Source organism: Haliotis cracherodii, unplaced genomic scaffold (genome assembly GCF_022045235.1).
Source record: "Haliotis cracherodii isolate W230 unplaced genomic scaffold, xgHalCrac1.p SCAF_6, whole genome shotgun sequence".
NCBI lineage: Eukaryota > Metazoa > Mollusca > Gastropoda > Lepetellida > Haliotidae > Haliotis > Haliotis cracherodii.
The window spans coordinates 27,412,465-27,432,641 of NW_027266319.1; the positions used below are offsets into that span (position 1 = coordinate 27,412,465).

The 20,177-nt window shown below is 43.2% G+C and overlaps 1 protein-coding gene across 4 annotated transcripts in view; it reads left to right on the top strand.

Moving 5' to 3' along the window:
- The window catches only part of LOC139445641 (uncharacterized), an 84,618-nt gene that overhangs the window by 17,008 nt on the left and 47,433 nt on the right, over positions 1–20,177 (top strand). Inside the window, exon 1 of one of the 4 annotated variants that reach the window (XM_071226829.1) lies at positions 3,456–3,576. The exons of the other annotated variants lie outside the window; for them this stretch is intronic. Coding sequence (XP_071082930.1) covers positions 3,546–3,576 — 31 coding nt within the window. The 5' untranslated portion in view covers positions 3,456–3,545. Of the gene's footprint in view, positions 1–3,455; positions 3,577–20,177 lie in introns of those variants that run through there. 4 annotated transcript variants of the gene reach the window in all.

Below are 20,177 nucleotides of genomic sequence, written 5' to 3' on the forward strand. Positions count from 1 at the left end.
TGCTGAAATATTGCGGTTTAAAACCATACTCACTCACTCACTCACTCACTACTCCTCCTCCTCCTACTCCTCCTCCTCCTCCTCCTCCTCCTACTCCTCCTCCTCCTCCTACTACTACTACTACTACTACTAAACTCTATACGTGACGTCTTTGTTTTAACATCACCACACACTGAGACATCTCCGTACATACACTGCGGTTTAATGACGCGTCGTTTGAGACGCAGGAACAAACGTGAATCACAATGTGTGTTATATAACACTAATGAGAGGCCTCCATTTCATCACACAGTCCCCGCGAGCCAAACTCTTTCATGTCGCCAGAACGTCGTTAAAAGTGTTTGAAATAGCCTACCCAGACGAGATTTTGATTTCATGCAGTTCCACGTGTATTGTTGTCAGCAAATGACTCACGTTTTCGTGGTGTTGTGTGTTGACCTATGTAGGCGTGGAAATGGTTTAATGACAACTGGTCGGGTGTTGCATGCATTGCAATGCTTTACAACAATTATTAATGCTTCCTTGAAAGAGCGAAACTTCTTTTTTAAATGTTCGTTTCAGTCTTAAAACCGCCATAAATTTGCCAATAGCTCAACACGTGTCAGTACATATCCTATACATATGGTCCCGCTCCTTATACAATTCCAGGTTAGAGTGGTTGAGTGAGTATGGTTTTACGCCGCTTTTAGCAATATTCCAGCAATATCACGGCGGGGGACACCAGAAATGGGCTTCACACATTGTACCCATGTCGGGAATCGAACCCGGGTCTTCGGCGTGACGAGCGAACGCTTTAACCACTAGGCTACCCAACCGCCCCACAAGGTTAGAAGAAGGCACCGTATCCCTGCCATCAGAGCTGACTTAAACGAGGGTCAAGGATCTGTGAATTGACCTGATCACACACCCCGCAGCGGTGTTCGTTACCCAACCCTGGTTTGTCTGGTCCAGACTCGCTCATTTACATTTCACCGTGATTATAGCTGGAATGTTGCGGTGAGCTCCGTTCACTCACTCACTCACTCATCAAACGTCTCGAGATGTTTATGTGTGATTCTTGTCCACGCTGTGATTTGCCTGGAATATAACGAAAACACCGTAAAACAAACTCACTCATCGCCACTCGCAAAAGTCCGTGACATACATGCGGCGTGTCCCGGAATGACACGAGTGGTCACGAAGTTTCCTTCAATGTGACCCAAATCGGACCTTTAAAATCGAAATTCAGAAAACAATATCAGCACATCAAGATTTTTTTTATACCGCCGACTATAATGAACGCTTTGACAATAATAATAATATAAGAGATTTCTTTTATAACTAAAACAGAATTCTACTAATTTTTTATCATGAATAAAAAAATCTTGTACTATGCATTTGAAAAACATAATTTCCACCTAGGTTTCAACCAACAGCTAATGTGCTTCACCCTGGTCATGTACTGGGTCATGGCTGTAGAAAAGTGCCATGGCGTAAAACGGCACTCACTCACTCATTCACCCACTTTTCCATCCTCTGACTCACTCACTCACTCTACCCGTGAAGAATCGGATTAGAATAGGTTTTCAGCAAACCCATCCTTGCCGTAAAAAGTGACAATGCTTGCCGTAAGAGGCCACTAACGGGATCGGGGGATCAGACTCGCTGACTTGGTTGATGCATGTCATCGTATCCCGATTGCGTAGATCGATCCTAATAGTGTCAATCATTGGATTTCTAGTCCAGAATAGATTTTTTACTTTCCGCCGTCATATAGCTGGAATATTGCTGAGTGAGTCGTTACCAACCAACCAACCAACCAAAATCTCAACGAGAATACCACAGAGTAAAAGTTTCCAATCTTCAAGATTAACATTGAGGTTAGACTTATCTTTTATTTATCAATATCATCGACATACGCAATAACCTTCTGAATAGTGCTACTTCCTTTCAGTCAAACACACGTACGTGCACCTGTTGGGCGATGTGTGCCGCGTGTTATCTTGTCTCTCAGATCCCTATACATGTTCCAGAAGCTCCCTATTATCTATCGCTGTGCTCCACTGACAGAATTGACAGGTGCTCGGTGGAGCCCCATCTGCCGCACGTTCTCCACCACGCATCTGTCGAACTAGTACATGCAAAGTATGTGATATCAAGTTATCTGGTACCCCTGCCCTAGCTCGTCCACAGCTCTCTCCTGTTTACAGCAAGTGCCTCTCACTGTCCATTAGACAGCCAATTTTGGGTGGGTGGGTGAGTGAGTGAGTTGGCTTTAACGCCGCTTTTAACAGTATTGCAGTTGTATCAGGGCGTGTCAGCTTAATGTGGGAGGAAAGCCCGAAGCGATGCAGATCTCAGACGTTTACCACTTTGGTGAAACCCACGAGCACAGGTATAGTGCTGACAAACCTAGAAACATGATCGGTGCGAACGGGGATTCGAACCCACAATCATAGGTTTCTGGCGTGCCAAAGGGACGCAACTCTACAAAGCGAATCGAGGCGATTAGACGACTGGGCCACTTGTGCCCCCAAACCAATTTTGACCGGATTGTACATTTGTCAAGGGAATACAATGCTGTGATGTAAACTTAGTTCCTCTCACACTGGCCAGGTAGCAGATTTGTTTGTGTATAGCCATACGATACCCGCGTCAAGCTCGGCTATGGGGAGAAAACCTGGAATGTCTATTGACCACCCATTACTGACTTGCTGACAGTTTTATTACAAAGCTAGATCCTTCCAGATAGGGACATTGTGTGCGACTTGCACCGGAGTACCAGCATGTCATATATTCAGGGCATGTAGATTGCTTCCCGAGGAAGTCGGAATTCATTTATGAGAGCATGCAGTAGCAGTGGTAGACATAGCTTCTCCATTTTTCATGTAAAAAATGAGCTTTGTTTAGTCTGAAGGTTCCGTTTACAATACACCATCCAGAAAGTGCCGTTGAGATTTATTTCTGAATGTATTATTGATAACCAGTTGTGACGTTATGGGCAGTGGATAAAATTCAACGTTTTAAAGGGACACGTCGCTGTTACTTAACCAAAACAACTGTCCACGTGTTGAATCGGCTTTGACGCAAGAACTTGACGTCCTTCTTTAACTCCTGGATGGCTTACGACGGGGAGGTGAGAGATTCGGGTGTCCCTAGTGAGTAAACTAATAACATGTGGTCGTAATACCTGCCACTCCACCTGGGCAACTCGACCGCGTGTCGCACGGTGATGTTGAGTGTGGCCGACGAGCGCCTAGCGTGACCTTAATGATTTCTCGCTCTAAATCCCGCCGAAAATCAGCTGCTTGTCAACTGTGTTGCTCTACATAGCGCGGGGTTCTTTCTCGCATTCCCCCGTATAGAATTAACCCATTAAAAAGGAGCCAGACCTCCCTTACCCCGCCCCCTCTGCCGGCTCTGACTCACAGCCTGTCACACACACAAGCACTGAGGCACTGAGACGAGATCTGTTGATGTCTGGAGTTTCCGAACTGTTGATATGCTCTTGATTTAGGGAAGTTTCCCAGGAATTCAATTCCGGATTTCGTAGTGGATATATTGTGATGTTGCTGTGCGGAGGACGCAAGCGATGCGGTGAGTTGACACTGTCACCCTATTCACGTTATTTAGAGCGTGGTATCTTTTTTTATGTGTACGGAGATTTTGATGTCCATTTCAGTGTGTAAATAAATCTTCGACCACAGACTGCATACAATATCCGGCTTGGAAACTGTGTCTGTGGTATGCCGATGTCAGTGACAGTCTTTCAACGATGTATTGAAATGACAGAGATGCTGTCATGACAACTGCGGTTCATTTCCGCAGTTCTGAATTTTCTGTGGATAAATTAGAATTGGTATTAACACGTGTGAACGATCAAGACACAATTTCAATTCTACATAATTAAGATTTATTGGAGGACCAATATCAATTTCCTCTCAGTACACTGAAAACGTAAAGTTTAATTAATCACACTGGCGGATCCAGGAGTGGTTGGCGGAGGTGTGAGGGTGGCGGGTGGGTTGCGGGGTTTGCAGGAGTGCGCACACACACCCCTTTCTCAATCACCTTACATGTTGTGTATTATGTGCGCGCACACACACACACACAAAAACACCACACACACACACACACACACACACACACTTTTGTTCAAAAAGCTAGATCCGCTTCTGAATGAATTCACGATATCATTTTCAAATAATTTCTGTAAAAAAAGATATTAAACGTGATGCAAATGAATGTCGAGGTCATTGTTCATGTCATACACGTGCATCGCCAGCGTTGTAGATTTCTGTTTATTGCAGTCAGTGTCAATCATCTCGAGAAACCAAGGCCAGCGTCAGATCGCATTTCTCACACGTGTTGGCTAACACATCATGAATTTCAAACACACCGCTCTGCGTTATGAGTACTACGGAACATGCATTTCCTTTTACTGTCTGTGGGAGACTAAGCATGGAAACTATTTGTCAAAGTTAATCTTCCGTACACATGCAGAACAAGCGTTTTTCATTAGTATTTTTCAAACGGTATTTTTAGATAGTTTCTAACTATGTACGATAACAATTTAAGGGCCATTTTTCGACTCGTAAATCTGTTTGTGTGTTATTTTGTTTCGTACTGAAATACTTGATGTCGACTTTTGAGCCGATAACTTCAACGTTGCCCGTGGACAATCACAAGTGGTAAACGTGACCGTGGTTTACATACGCACATATGGATTAATACAGTATACGGTACATGGGTTATTTGAACCATACATTCCTTGGGATTTGAACGACAACAGCTGGAGTGGTACTTGGTGTGTGATATGGACGTTAATCATCTCGAGGGACCATGCCAAAAGCAATTGTTAGCAATGTTCGTTTGATTCCCTTCGTATGTAGACACCATATTTAGGGGGAATGCACATTACTATACCATCATGCCTTGCATAGGATACACTGTAAATATATATGGTGAGTCGCGGAGAACATTATAATATGCAAAACCTTCTTTGAGATGACCCCTAATAACAGGCGTGTTTGTAACCTGTTCAGGGGGGGAACGCTATGCTATTGAAAGGTGTTTGGGACAAGGGATAGAGTATTACTCACGGCTGGATGTGTGGAAGGCAGGTTGGGTGCAATGCAATCCCGGGTAACACCTGGCTGTGGAGTGAGTGAGGCAAGTTTGAGACACACCGCTTCATCAATTTTGCCTCCCCCCACGGATCTCGGTCTTTGTCAAAGAAAAAAACCCGGACTGTACCCACACGTGGATATGCAAACTGTCCTTAACTAGGTGCAGTAGGTTTTAATTCTGATAAAGAAATAATATTTTGTGTTGTTCAATGAATATTCATATTGACTAAACGCAATCTGTTTCTCTGTGCTTTTCAACCTGGTTAGAAAATGAGTTGAGTGTGACGTCAGGGATTTAGTGAAACCACGTCTAGACTGATTATTATGTGTTTGCTTGTTTGTTTGTTTGTTTGTTGTTTTACGCCGCACTCAGCAATATTCCAGCTATCAGACGGCGGTCTGTAAATTATCGAATCTGGACCAGACAATCCAGTGACTGACATCATGAGCATCGATCCACACAATTGGGATACGATAACATACATCAACCAATTTTTTTTTTAAGTCAGCAAGCCTGACCACTCGATCCAGTTAGTCGCCTTTTATGACAAGCATAGTTGCCTTTTACAGCAAGAATGGGTTGCTGAAGGTCTATTCTACCCCGGATCTTCACGGGTCAGACTGATTATTAAGGTAGATAGTTCCCCAGTTTCACCTCTATTGTACTTCAGGAGTGTGACGGAAACTGATTCATATATTATCTTATATCTATATCTATCTTGTCTTTTCTGGTTTTCACGCTATATTCGTCCAAAGAACCAACGAATGGGGATCGTGTTGTCACAGATGGGCTAGCTGTATGGTTGTATATGTCCTTGTACCTGGAAATGTTGTTCGTGCTATCGACCACTGGTATAGGTGACCCAGACATGAGTATTTACAGGTTTAGTAAAATACCCGTAAATGTCACCTGAACATCATTATCGCTTCATTAGATATAATTAATTAGATTCATGATTTCTTCCAATTACGGTATTGTTTCCATGTCCAACTTCAACTCACCCATGTTAATTCCAACTCACCCATGGTAACGTCAACTCATCTATGGTAACTCCAACTCACCCATGGTAACTCCAACTCGCCCATGTTAACTCGAACTCACCCATGTTAACCCCAACTCACCCATTTCAACCCAACTCACCCATGTTAACCCTAACTCACCCATGTTCACTCCAACTCAATTAACGTTAGCCCCAACTCACCCATGGTAACTTCAACTCACCCATGGTAAATCCAACTCACGCATGCTAATCCCAACTAACCCAACGTTAACCCTAACTTACCCACGTTAACTCCAACTCACCCATGGTAACTCCAAGTCGCCCATATGAATTTCACAAATCCAATTCCTGATTCAGAAGGTATGAATTACTGAGGCCAAATGGATGACATCATTAGGCTGCACGATGGATTGCATGGTCGGGGTCATCCAGCATCGTCAGATTATTACTGACGCCAACAGAATTAATCAAAGCGGGGTGAATAATGCATTCCCCGTGTGTTCAAACGTGATACAAATCAGGGGCCCCTGAATCATTGATCATTCCACCCCCACCCACCATCACCCCCCAAACCCGTCTGGCGTCTTTTGTCCAGACAACACGGACACTTAGCTACATGTAGTGGACATTTAGGCATATAATCTCTCAAGGAAACAGTTGCACTGCATACCGTCAGATGATATCGCGAACTCCACGTGCTGCTGTTTACGGTAATGGATGAGGGGGGAGGGGGCGAGTGTTATGCGGGTGACAGCTCGCGATAGGAGTTCGGAAGATACAATATTCGTATGATTAGTTCGAGATAATGTGTATCAGTCATACATAAATTAGGTTAGATATATGGCAAATTATGTATTTTATATGTAGATCATTATCGAACTTAGTTGAACTCCTCTTTCCGGGACAAGCGGTTCGACTAGCCCATATCACACATCTTCCAAAGACAAGTGTGTCTACTAGCGCATATCACACATCTTCCCGGAATAAGTGTGTCTACTAGCCCATATCACACATCTTCCCGGGATAAGTGTGTCTACTAGCCCATATCACACATCTTCCCGGGACAAGTGTGTCTACTAGCGCATATCACACATCTTCCCGTGACAAGTGTGTCTACTAGCCCATATCACACATCTTCCCGGGACAAGTGTGTCTACTAGCGCATATCACACATCTTCCCGTGACAAGTGTGTCTACTAGCGCATATCACACATCTTCCCGGGATAAGTGTGTCTACTAACGCATATCACACATCTTCCCGGGATAAGTGTGTCTACTAGCCCATATCACACATCTTCCCGGGATAAGTGTGTCTACTCGCCTATATCACACATCCTCCCGGGACAAGTGTGTCTACTAGCCCATATCACACATCTTCCCGGGACAAGTGTGTCTACTAGCCCATATCACACATCTTCCCGGGATAAGTGTGTCTACTCGCCTATATCACACATCTTCCAAGGACAAGTGTGTCTACTAGCGCATATCACACATCTTCCCGGGATAAGTGTGTCTACTAGCCTATATCACACATCTTCCCGGGATAAGTGTGTCTACTCGCCTATATCACACATCTTCCCGGGATAAGTGTGTCTACTAGCCCATATCACACATCTTCCCGGGATAAGTGTGTCTACTCGCCTATATCACACATCCTCCCGGGACAAGTGTGTCTACTAGCCCATATCACACATCTTCCCGGGACAAGTGTGTCTACTAGCCCATATCACACATCTTCCCGGGACAAGTGTGTCTACTAGCCCATATCACACATCTTCCCGGGATAAGTGTGTCTACTCGCCTATATCACACATCTTCCAAGGACAAGTGTGTCTACTAGCGCATATCACACATCTTCCTGGGATAAGTGTGTCTACTAGCCCATATCACACATCTTCCCGGGACAAGTGTGTCTACTAGCGCATATCACACATCTTCCCGGGACAAGTGTGTCTACTAGCCCATATCACACATCTTCCCGGGACAAGTGTGTCTACTCGCCCATATCACACATCTTCCCGGGATAAGTGTGTCTACTAGCCCATATCACACATCTTCTCGGGATAAGTGTGTCTACTAGCCCATATCACACATTTTCCCGGGACAAATGTGCCACCTAGCCCATATCACACATCCTCCCGCGACAAGTGTGTCTACTAGCCCATATCACACATCTTTCCCGGGACAAGTGTGTCTACTCGCCTATATCACACATCTTCCCGGGACAAGTGTGTCTACTAGCGCATATCACACATCTACCCGGGATAAGTGTGTCTACTAGCCCATATCACACATCTTCCCGGGACAAGCGTGTCTACTCGCCTATATCAAACATCCTCCCGGGATAAGTGTTTCTACTAGCCCATATCACACATCTTCCCGGGATAAGTGTGTCTACTCGCCTATATCACACATCTTCCCGGGACAAGTGTGTCTACTAGCGCATATCACACATCTACCCGGGATAAGTGTGTCTACTAGCCCATATCACACATCTTCCCGGGACAAGCGTGTCTACTCGCCTATATCAAACATCCTCCCGGGATAAGTGTTTCTACTAGCCCATATCACACATCTTCCCGGGATAAGTGTGTCTACTAGCCTATATCACACATCTTCCCGGGACAAGTGTGTCTACTAGCCTATATGACACATCTTCCCAGGGCATGCGTGTCCACTCTTCGCGCCGAAGACCCGGGTACAATGTGTGAAGCCCACGCCGTGATGTTGTTGGAATATTGCTAAAAATCAGCATTAAAAACACAACTCACTCACTCACTCACTCAGTATATCCAAGGATATATACTTGCAAACACTCTTGCCTCAGGAACATGAACCTCGTTAATCCTGATTGTTTGGTTCTATAAATCCTGGTAAGAAGGTTATAAGACCACAAAACGCCGGGTGTTTGCAATAGCGAGATCGAATCAAGTGCCGAGTTTGGTACACAATGGCTATAGACTACTTAGAATGATTGTTAGTGTTTCATGAAATTCATTTGTACACATATTGCTGCTGAGTGCGTATTCGCGAGAACCAATGTATGAAGGTATTGGGAACTTGCATTATCGGGGCGTAGCCTAGTGGTTAAAGCGTTCGCTTGTCACGCCAAAATGTCCGGGTTCGTTTCCCCACATCGATACCGTGTGGAGCCCATTTCTGGTGTCCGTGATATTGCTGGAATATTGGAATAAAACCAGACTCATTAATGGCGTTTTCATTCTGTACAACATGATGGTAATGCGCTTACTCTAGCCGCCATCTCTGATGTCCTGCTGATGTTCTCAGAGAAGCGACAATAAAGGAAAGTCTTAGATGTGAATCTATTTTATGTCATGTCTAATTTCAATCTGGACATCCATAAAATAAATAATAAATCTGAAATCCTGCCCTACACCACATCAGATGTGGTATAATGGCTCTACCACAGGATAATTCAGATGCCACTATGCACGGAAAGGTTCTCCCTCATCAATCACCAGCGACAAGTCAAGCGACAAGTGCTTTTTTCCGGAGATCCAAACAAGCAAATCAAGCTGAGATGAAATCCTGTCACTGCCCCCCCCCCCCCCCCCCCCCCCCCGACCCTCCCTACCCACCTCTGCGGCATCATCAGTGGGTGACAGTCTCAGTATTGATGGCCTGCTCTTGACCGTTGGAGGACATCGGCCATTGATTAAGATAACGAGGGAATACAAACAGAAAGAGACGAACAAATATTTTCCCATCGTTGACAGCTGTGGTGCTCTTAATACCACCTCATTGTAACCCAAGGGAAAGGTTAAATAGCTTGTCAGCCTGCTCTCACAATAGGGTCGGTGTTTGAACCCAATGAAAATCAGTCATTGGAAGATTGGGTGATATGATTTATGGATTCATATGATTATATTGTGTGGTGGAGATAATGGGATCGGTCAGCTCGAAAACTGACGTGGATGGTGAAATCAATGTGTTATTTCATGGTTATTTGGTTTAATTTAGTTAGAATGCAAAGAACATATACATTAAATGAGATGTAACGATTTATTGTTAGGTTAGTCTTTAACAGGATTTCCATATGGGATAATTTATGTCGAAGGGTGAATAGCTTTCGTTGAAAGATATTTATGAGGCCATAACAAATAATTGTCATGATCGTGTGATATTCATGACATACAAATAACGATCAATTGTTTGGATGATATGAGTACTTATCACACTTGGTGAGCATGTCTGTCACGTGTTTCCACCAGTCTACTGTTTACAGTGACAAAGACACGAGGGCAGAAAATGTATGATTATTAGTAATAATGGCTGATACACATTGTTGCAATACGATAGTATTATTGATGTTGTTATCGTCATCATGTTAAGCTAGAATTCTTTCTGATCAGTATTTTATAACTGTCATTATTATCATTAGAAGTGTTAATAATGTCATTATCATCTGGGGAACGGGGGGGGGGGGGGGGGGGGGGTGATGTGCCGAGCCGTCAGATCCGCTGTGCAAGGTACACAATGTGCTTCCATAGGCGTGTCAATAATCTGTGGGCGTGGGTTCGAATCCCGATTCGCCCTGATTATGTTTCTAGGTTTGTCAGCACCCGTGCTCATGTGTTTCACCAAAGTGGTAAACGTCCAAGACCTGCATCACTTTCTTGCCACATCAAGCTGACACGCCGTGATATAACTGGAATAATATTGAACCGTCGTAAACTATATTCACTTACTTATCATCATCATTTAGTCGTAGCCGTAGTCGTAGTGTGATGGTTGTAGTAGTTGACGAGGCTCTACAGGCCTTCGTTTCACACGGTGATGCTAGTGTTATGACTGACGTAACTGCAATATTTCTCCTCCGGGATATCGTTAAGAGTTTATTTGACCAACAATAAAACACAAAAAAACCTATTCAAGTTCATTATTTGTATTATTATTATTATTATTGGTATGTCAATGTTGTAGTATTCTGTGTAGATAGTTATTAGGTTTTCCTAACCGTAAACTAACGGCTGTTGTAGCTCTGTGGTTGTTTGTAGGTCTGTGGCCGAGTTTGGGATCACGGTCTAGAAATGTCTACACCATGTCTAATCATAACATGCTGTACATTCCGTACAGTTATATCTGGTAGGGACACAGTTGTGCTGATGATACTACTGGGCTGTCTGGGCTCTGACAGCTGCTTGATACGCGACAAGTTATCACATTCCAGCACCAAGAACAATTGACAACTTATCGTCGCCCGTGGGCACTACTCGAGAACAAAACGAAGGGAAGACAACTCTTGTCTGTTTCACTCAACTGCATCCCCAGAGCTCTTGACATGGCTAACACATTCCTTTGAACCGATTCCCCCACTTAAATAGCTCCATCCATTGTCCTAACTTGTTTACCTGTCTCACCAGGTTGTGGCATTCCGAGCTATTTTGTTCCGGAAGTGCCCGCGTAATTGAGGAAGTAGTGTTATTAGCGTGCTATTGTTTCAACATGTGGAATAACGGTCAACCGTCGACAGACGATCATTTGAGCTCAGGGAGATAATTGGCCAATGGTTCCACTTTGAGGGGTGTTGATGCAGGTCAAGGTTTGCAGCTTGGGGAAGAATGAAATGAATTGTTCACGACTTTGACAGATTATTGGGCGCCATCAAAGAGTGAAAGAGACACAGTTGTGATGAATTAGATCCCCCGTTTGCCATCACGAGTTGATTCTAATCATAGCCTAATAGCGGGCACGCGTCAGTGGTTCAAATTGAGTATATGCCAATGGCCACTTCCGATATCTGTTTAGGTTGAAAGGTGAAATATGCTATTCACCTATTTAGATAATTACATGTCGTTTGGCATATTTGTGTCACGTGTTCAGCCCATTTTATGCTACATATTGACTTAACATTATAGGGATTCGTTTTCTGTGATCTAATTCCTGGCCCAGAGTTTATTTAAGTGAGTGAGTGAGTATGGTTTTACGCCGCTTTTAGCAATATTCCAGCAATATCACGGCGGGGGACACCAGAAATGGGCTTCACACATTGTACCCATGTCGGGAATCGAACCCGGGTCTTCGGCATGACGAGCGAACGCTAGGCTACCCGACCGCCCCAGAGTTTATTTATAGGTGATGTAGTTGGAGTATGATGGTTGCGGCATAACGCAGCCATCACCATCGTTGTGCAGTTGCATCTCCTAGCCGTACCAGAAACCTGTGTTCGTTGGTTCGAATCATGGTCGGCTCTGATTATGTTTCTCGGTTGAAATGTGGTAACTGTCTAAGACCTGCATGACTTCAGGCTTTCCTCCCAAGCCAGGCCCAAAGTGACGCCAAGTCTAACTTACAGGCATTGGGCAGTTTCACTAGGACAAAAGAGGCAAGAGCTCTGTGTTCTGGCCCAAAGAATGCCTTATGGAAGCCTGGTCACAGCCGAGAGTGCTCTCCCGTTATTGGCACCATCCAAGTACTGTCGGATTCTATTCTACATGAGTATTTCAGCAATATCACGAAGGGGGAGACCAGCAATGGGTTTCACACATTTTACCCATAATGGGAATCTAAGCCGGTTCTTTGGCGTGATGAGCGAACACTTTAACCACTAGGCTACCTCACCACCCCTGAGAATTCACATAAGAACCCTAGGAGCATTGACCAAAATCGATAACTGCTCACAATTCCAAAAAACAAACAAGAGTCCTTTGGCTTCGGAACATTTTGACACTCAGCACCACACTGTGGAATTCTCTACCTTGGTAACATTTCTAACAACATCTAGAGCTGCCCTGAAGTCGCATCTGTTTTATTATGTTTAATTCTCTTTCTACGCGTGTTTCTTGATGGGTATTTTTGTATATTACTCTTATTCCAGGGTAAATACAAAAGTCACCACGTCTCTGATACGCAACTTCCTCGTGTCGGGAGTAGTGACACGTTATCAGAAACTGATTCCAGGTTTCCTTATGTACACACCACTGTGTAGCCAGAAGGCTGTGACGCATTTTGAAAATTGTCGTTTAATGATTAAAATCTAATTTATAACCAGTGGATTATGACACAATGAGTTTATTAAGTGCACAGTGAACGCGCCTGCAGTCATCACGCGAGGCAACAGATGTCAGCCGTATCTTGCAGCAATAGCTGACACTCCTTCTTACGTCATGTGGTACGGCGGTTCGGGCCCAGGCAGCACCGTCCTGTAATTAATTATACGATGCAACGAGTGTGGGTCTTTAGGATACAAACCTGTGGTTGATAGTGTGAGCGTCAGACCACACCGGCAACTTAGTCACAATCTAAATAGCGGCCATTGTGACCAAACAATCTCTATTTTGGTTCCTCTAGTACAGTTCTATAGGACACAGGGATGCTTTCATCGGACCGATCATTATGAGTGAGGGGGTAGGGCTTAACGCCTCTTTGAACGCTATGCGAGTTATGTCACGACTTGTCAGCTTAATGTGGGGCGAAATCCCGAAGTGATGCATGTCTCAGACGTTTTCCACTTTTGTGAAACAGACGAGCACGGGTATAGTGCTGACAACCTAGACGCGTATTCGGGTCATACCGGGATTCGAACCAACGACCACAGGTATCAGGCTTGCCCAACTTGCCTTTTCTGGGACGCAACTCTGCACAGCATATCGCAGGGCCTCACACGCCAACTCTGATCCCTCATAATTTGAGCCTTTCTGGAATTAACAGGTCGCTACAAATAACAGTTGCAGTCGTTACAGCATTGCATGATTATGTCTGATTACAGGGTAGCCGACACCCTTTACACTACCTTCGCTACCCGACACCCGGCCTTCCATCCCGTGTCACTACAGTGCCGAGATACACTCGTTCACCTAGCTCTGCCGGGGGGAGATTGAATCTACAACGCTGCACGGCAATCTGGAATTGGCCATGAAAGCAGATGTTTATGCCTGATATGCCGTCGCCAGTGATCTATCGTCCTGATATGCACATTTCAATCTCGTTCATGGTCGTTATTTTCGTTAGTATATATTGATATGACTGGTGATGGTATATGTCACGTACGGCGGTATACTTGGTCAAGTGGGCAGGTTGTTCGTTCCTGGGTGTATTGATCGGGGTAGGCTTACCTGGTAATGCACCTTTATACGTTGTAGCGTGTTGAAGTGGAGTTATACCATTCGCATTACACGTTTTGATTGGTGTGAATCATACATACACGTATGTTGTTGCGTGACATTCATTACATTGTGATACTAACTTGTCGATAACAGCTATACTACTGAGATGCATGATGTTTGCCTTGGAGAAGTGGAATCTATTTCAGGCAATATTGGAATCCCATATGTCAATCTATAATGTCTGTATTAGTTTTAATCATTGTTAATGGTGGCAGGGTAGTGTCTAGTGTGTGTTTAGGCTTAGAATTACACAACGAGGACCTTTTTTTCAAAATGATTTGTCCATAATGGCATACTATTTCTCATCAGTGTAAATTGATCGCACTTGATGCCCTTCTTGAGGATTTGAGTTGTATATGTTTTTATCAGACCGGCTAAAAACATCATCTCTAGGAAGAAGATACATCAGTTTCTCATTATGTTAAACCACCCAGCGTCATGTTCGCATGATAACACCCCCCTCATCGTTCATCCCCTCAACACAATGACAATTTAAATATAGATTTGTTTGTAGACTATGGTGGTTTATTTGGTTTAGCCTGTTCCGTACATGGGTATATATGTTTGGCTCATTTCTCGTGGAAATATTGTGCTGAAATATTGCTATCAGCGGCGTAAAACTATACTCCCTCACTCACTCAATGATGGAGTGAGTGAGTGAAAGGGACTTTAAGACACAACTGGTTATATTACCCTTCTTCATAGCTTCCTGTATAGTCACGTTGTCCAGATCAACCAGTTGTTCGTTATCCAAGCTGCCAGGATACTATTGCATGTTCAGCCAATCCACATCTGACAATCATAAGTGTAAGTATCATACACACCGAACAGCTATTGTGACCAACTGATCCCCATTGTAGTCAGCACTACAAGCGTAGGATTCGGAGACCGTCACACAACCTGCAAATCAGGTGACTGACAGCAATATCACGGCCGGGGACACCAGAAATGGGCTTCACACATCGTGCCCATATGGGGAGTCGAACCCCGTCTTCGGCGTGACGAGCGAACGCTTTAACCACTAGGCTACTCTGCCCCTGCAATTCAGGGTAATCGTGGTTAGTAACACACATGAGGGCAGTGAAGCTGCAGTATTCACACCTAATCAAGTCTGCCAGGTAAGTCATGTCGATCTGGTGTGGTACAATACACAAGTGTTCACGTTCTGTGTTTTCTCTACCTTCAAGCCCCGTGTGGTCCATACAGTCTCAACCCGTCATTACACAGGCGTACAAACACGCTGTAGGGAGCTCTCGGCGAACACTCGAGACATCTCCAAAGCGTTGATTTGTGTGAAGGCCTCGAGGTTTTTATCGCGTTGTTGAGTGGGAAAATAAACCATTACAGGATAAAATGTCCTTCTGGAAACACTTTGTATACAGAATCACAGCTACATCATGTCTATAAATACGCTTCCAAGCTTCAAGTAGGAAACAAATTTGCTTAGACGTCATTAAAACGTAAATGTGAGGGTGTTCTCTTTGAACGTTTTATGTGGCAGAGAGTCCAACTTTCAGTTTTATTTCGCGTTGACATTCTCCATCAAATACGTCAATGTATTTAAAAGTTATCTCGATATTGATATCGCTGTGTTATAATATGTCTGTTCCCTGAGCAGTAAATGGGTACCCGGTAGGATGAGATGTAATGTGACTGTTAACCTTCTAATGCTTCACAGGCAGTTTGTATTGTATACTCCGCAGGGAGCTGAGAATGAAATCGAGTGCACACTTATCCATCGAACAGGGTATAAATAATGTCGCTCTTTGAGCATACCTATGTGTTGTGTTGAAATAAAGCCCAATATGTATTTATCATTTTTATTATTATTACACATGAGGCTACTTCCTCCATCCCCAATTTTAAAATACACAGGAGCTCACTGTCAACCTACCTACGATATTTTTGCAAGTTTTTATTTCTTCAGTTTTATTATAATCATTAACATTATCATTAACGGGCACATTACTCAATGACACACAGGAACAATATGCACTAACAAGCCGCATCTGTTGTCATGGAAACGGATCTGGTGCAAATTACCTGGAATAATACCATTTCAGGAACTGTGGTGCTGAACGTGTCATTCTAAGAACCCGGATATTAGTTGACCTCTGACCACGAATCACAGTGAATGCGTTCTGACAATGAAGGTTCTCCTGCAGCTTAATGGATTCACGAAGTGCAAGATTCCTAGTAATGACACTTGTTCACGGTGAACGGAAATTGCGATCCTTCATTTCTCAACTGACTGAGTACAAGATTAGAGCCCTCTCTCCGCGTCGGGACAAAAGAGAAAAATATGATTCCGTCAGACAACACGCAAATTGTTAATACCTCGCCACGTTGTCATGATAGTCAATGGTGCGTTTGCGAGACTTACCGTGACAAAATAAACTGTGATTCCTGAAGGTTCATGTAGCTGGCCAAGCCAACGGTCTTAAAAACATGTTGGATAAACATTTGATGTTTACATTATTTTTACAAAAGCTGATTAGATGTATACATGTTTTATTATTCGAAGGGACTGATTTTATAATGTGCAATAAATCATATATATTATTGGTTGGTGTCAACTGCGGTTAATGTTGTTGGTTTGACACACTTGGTTGATGTCAACTGCTTTTAATTTTGTTGTTTGGCCAACCTTTATTTGGTGTCAACTGAGGTTAAAGGTGTTGATTTGACACACTTGGTTGATGTCAACTGCTTTTAATTTTGTTGTCTTGACAAACTTGGTTGGTGTCAACTGCGGTTAATATTGTTGATTTGACAAACTTGGTTGGTGTCAACTGCGGTTAATGGTGTTGATTTGACAATCTTGTAGCCGTAATAACTTATCGTAGTGGGTGGATAAACGTTTTTTAGCTGCTTTTAAAATGTTCATTCCATATGGTGTGAAGGGCATCAACTTTAGGTTTATCACTTTGTACCCGGAATCGAACCCGGAATATGCCTTTGGCGTGTAGAACCGACGCCTTAACCAACAGGCTTCCACGTTAGTACTTGTCAACAAAATGTGAAACAAGATATTGATATTCATGTTATAGGAAAAAAGAAAAACACAAACTAAACGTTGAATAAATATAACACTGTTGGGCATTTTCTGTGACTAAACAATATTTTCTTATTTTGACAAGACATCAGCAAGATATACAAAGTTTAGTGTACAAATCCAGTGCAACGTTGTACAAAAGGCAACAGCATTATGGCCATACAGAAATAGAACGGCCCTGAGTGGCGTACAGCAAGGGATAATACTATGTCCCCCTTCATTAGTGTAAATACTGTCATTAACTGATATCCGTCTAATGAAAAAGGACTAACAGTGGTTTTATGTTGGCAATGATAATCAATACGATCATAAAGTCTCATATTGATGTCTGATTATAACCTTGTACATGTTGTATGGTATCAGCGGATCTCATGTGTCGGTGGTCATTCTCTGTACTGGTGGATATTAAACACTGGCGCCTACTTTAGTTGTGGGTTGCGCTGTGAATAATTCATAGGCAATGCTGTGTAAGAGGGACTGGCAGATTTACAGCTGTGATGGACACCGGGTACTAGCACGTTGTACACACAACAAGTAATCACAAGTGTATTTGAAACTGTATTCCTTACAACATACAATAAAAAGGGGCGTTAGAGCCCTGGTATCATGTCCACTCTGGATCTGGATGCTGTAATGGCCTGTGTCCAATTGAACCATCGTGTCTGTCATGTGTTGGTGAGCATCGTAACTGGTGCTGTAACTCTAACCGTTACTGTATCTAATGCCACAAGCACTATAATTGCTACTATATATTATATATATGGCTGTTAGTACTGTAATTGCTACTGTGTACAGACGGGTCACTCTGTCCAGGCGTCCAACCCAGACCCAGGTATACAGTATACAGACGGGTCACTCTGTCCAGGCGTCCAACCCAGACCCAGGTATACAGTATACAGACGGGTCACTCTGTCCAGGCGTCCAACCCAGACCCAGGTATACGGTATACAGACGGGTCAGTCTGTCCAGGCCACTAGTGTATGCATCGCCTGTATGTCACAGTGCCCTAATTGGCAGTGGCTGCCGGCAGGTTATAAAGGTATACAGAGAGTATTTACGCAACACCGGCCGCTGTTAGAATCGCTTCAATGCTAATCTCCCGTCGTTATTTGTACAGTGATCATTGAACACCGGGATTCAGTTTGGTGTGAGAGACTTGGGAATTTGGCTACAATACATTGGAAAGTTCTGTTGGGAATTCTTGCCAGGAAAAGAAAAACCTTGTGTGTCAATATTTGCCGAGCGATCCGACACACTGCCCTTGGATTTATTCCGAGTATTGTATTGAAGTTATTGAGTTGTAGTAGAATGATCAAGAGCGAACAAAGGATTTAAGAATGTGTATTAATGTTCTTATGGGCAACATTTGCATTGTGTAATGGATCGATTGTCGAGCTGTCATGATTTAATGTACTTTATGTTTGATCTGAATCAGATACGGTGCAGCATGGCAGAACTTATTCCCATTAACTCGATCTATCATCCAGAACTGGCTTCCACGGGAGATATCCTCCTGGAGATATCGCTGTTATGAAATTGCATCACAATGCTGGCACCACTGTGACCTCTCTTACCATGACGTCACAACCACATGACATCATTAATTATTACTGTTCACATACTGACAAAGTTGAAAGATTTACGATGTTTAGTCCAACTCACCCTGGTGTGTTTTGAGATCACATATGTCAACAATATTGGTTGAGATTCTCCACATAACGGTTACTCCCATGTAACTTTATTGTTAAAGTAGAATCCCCAGGAACATGGTCTAATGTCGGCACTTAGACTAACATCTAGTCTCTGAAATGAACATATCGTACAGAAAAAAAACAGTTGTTCAGTTATCTTAATAAAAATATAATAAAGGGGAGCCCAGTGACTCTCTTCATTTTCAGATGCTGCAGTAATCTAGACTTGCCAAACATTATAGACTTGCATGGGCTGTATTTGATATATATTTGTATTAGGGACTGTAAGACAGACTAGTCAGCACTCTGCTTGTCTCGAGCTACAGATGACTTCATCTATTTTGGAAGGATGTGATTACGACTCTCATATTCAGATATGAAGAAAATGAATAAGGAATGTAAATATGATCAACAATGGTTTGATAGCGAATGCCAGCTACTTAAAAAGGAGCGCTGTAGACGTTTAAATAATTTTAGAAAGAATAAGGATAGAGGATCACTAACCGACTATAATAGAGTAAGAAATCAGTACAACGATGTTTGTAGGAAAAAAAAGACAGAATATTTCGAACAAAAACAGAAACTGTTGGAATCAAGCATAGCCTTTGGCCTCATAAGTACCATGAATAAAGATTGATTGATTGACTCTCATATTCGAATATACGAATCTCTAAGCAACAATTATAAATGTAAATAATATAAGTTGTATAAAAAATAAGAACAATTTGTCGTTATAAAAGACTGGCGTACTGTCTGCTTATCGAGACTTGCCTATTATAAGGATATTATTACTAAACATCCATGGACTTATCATTCAGTACAGCCTTGGAGCAAGGCTAATGGTACATGATACGTATTGAAATGTCGTGTCTTCCCATCTCTTTGCTGCAGTGTTCTCACGAAGACGTTCTCCCCTCCCACTCTCACAATATATTGTATATAGTATGTTTTCACATTTAAATTTAATTCCTGTTACCATTTCCCTGACACATCCTCCTACTCTTCACGTCAGCTGTCAGGCCTACAGTGTTTACATTCCCGCCAGACAGTCACGTGGCACAGGCAGTCTTAGCGTCCCAACTCTGACATTTGCACTTCCTGCGAACCCTCTGTGATATAAACACATATCGCTTCTGTTTCACGTATTGTGTCCATGTTTATGGCTCTATCGAATTCTTACCAGCCCTGGACATGGG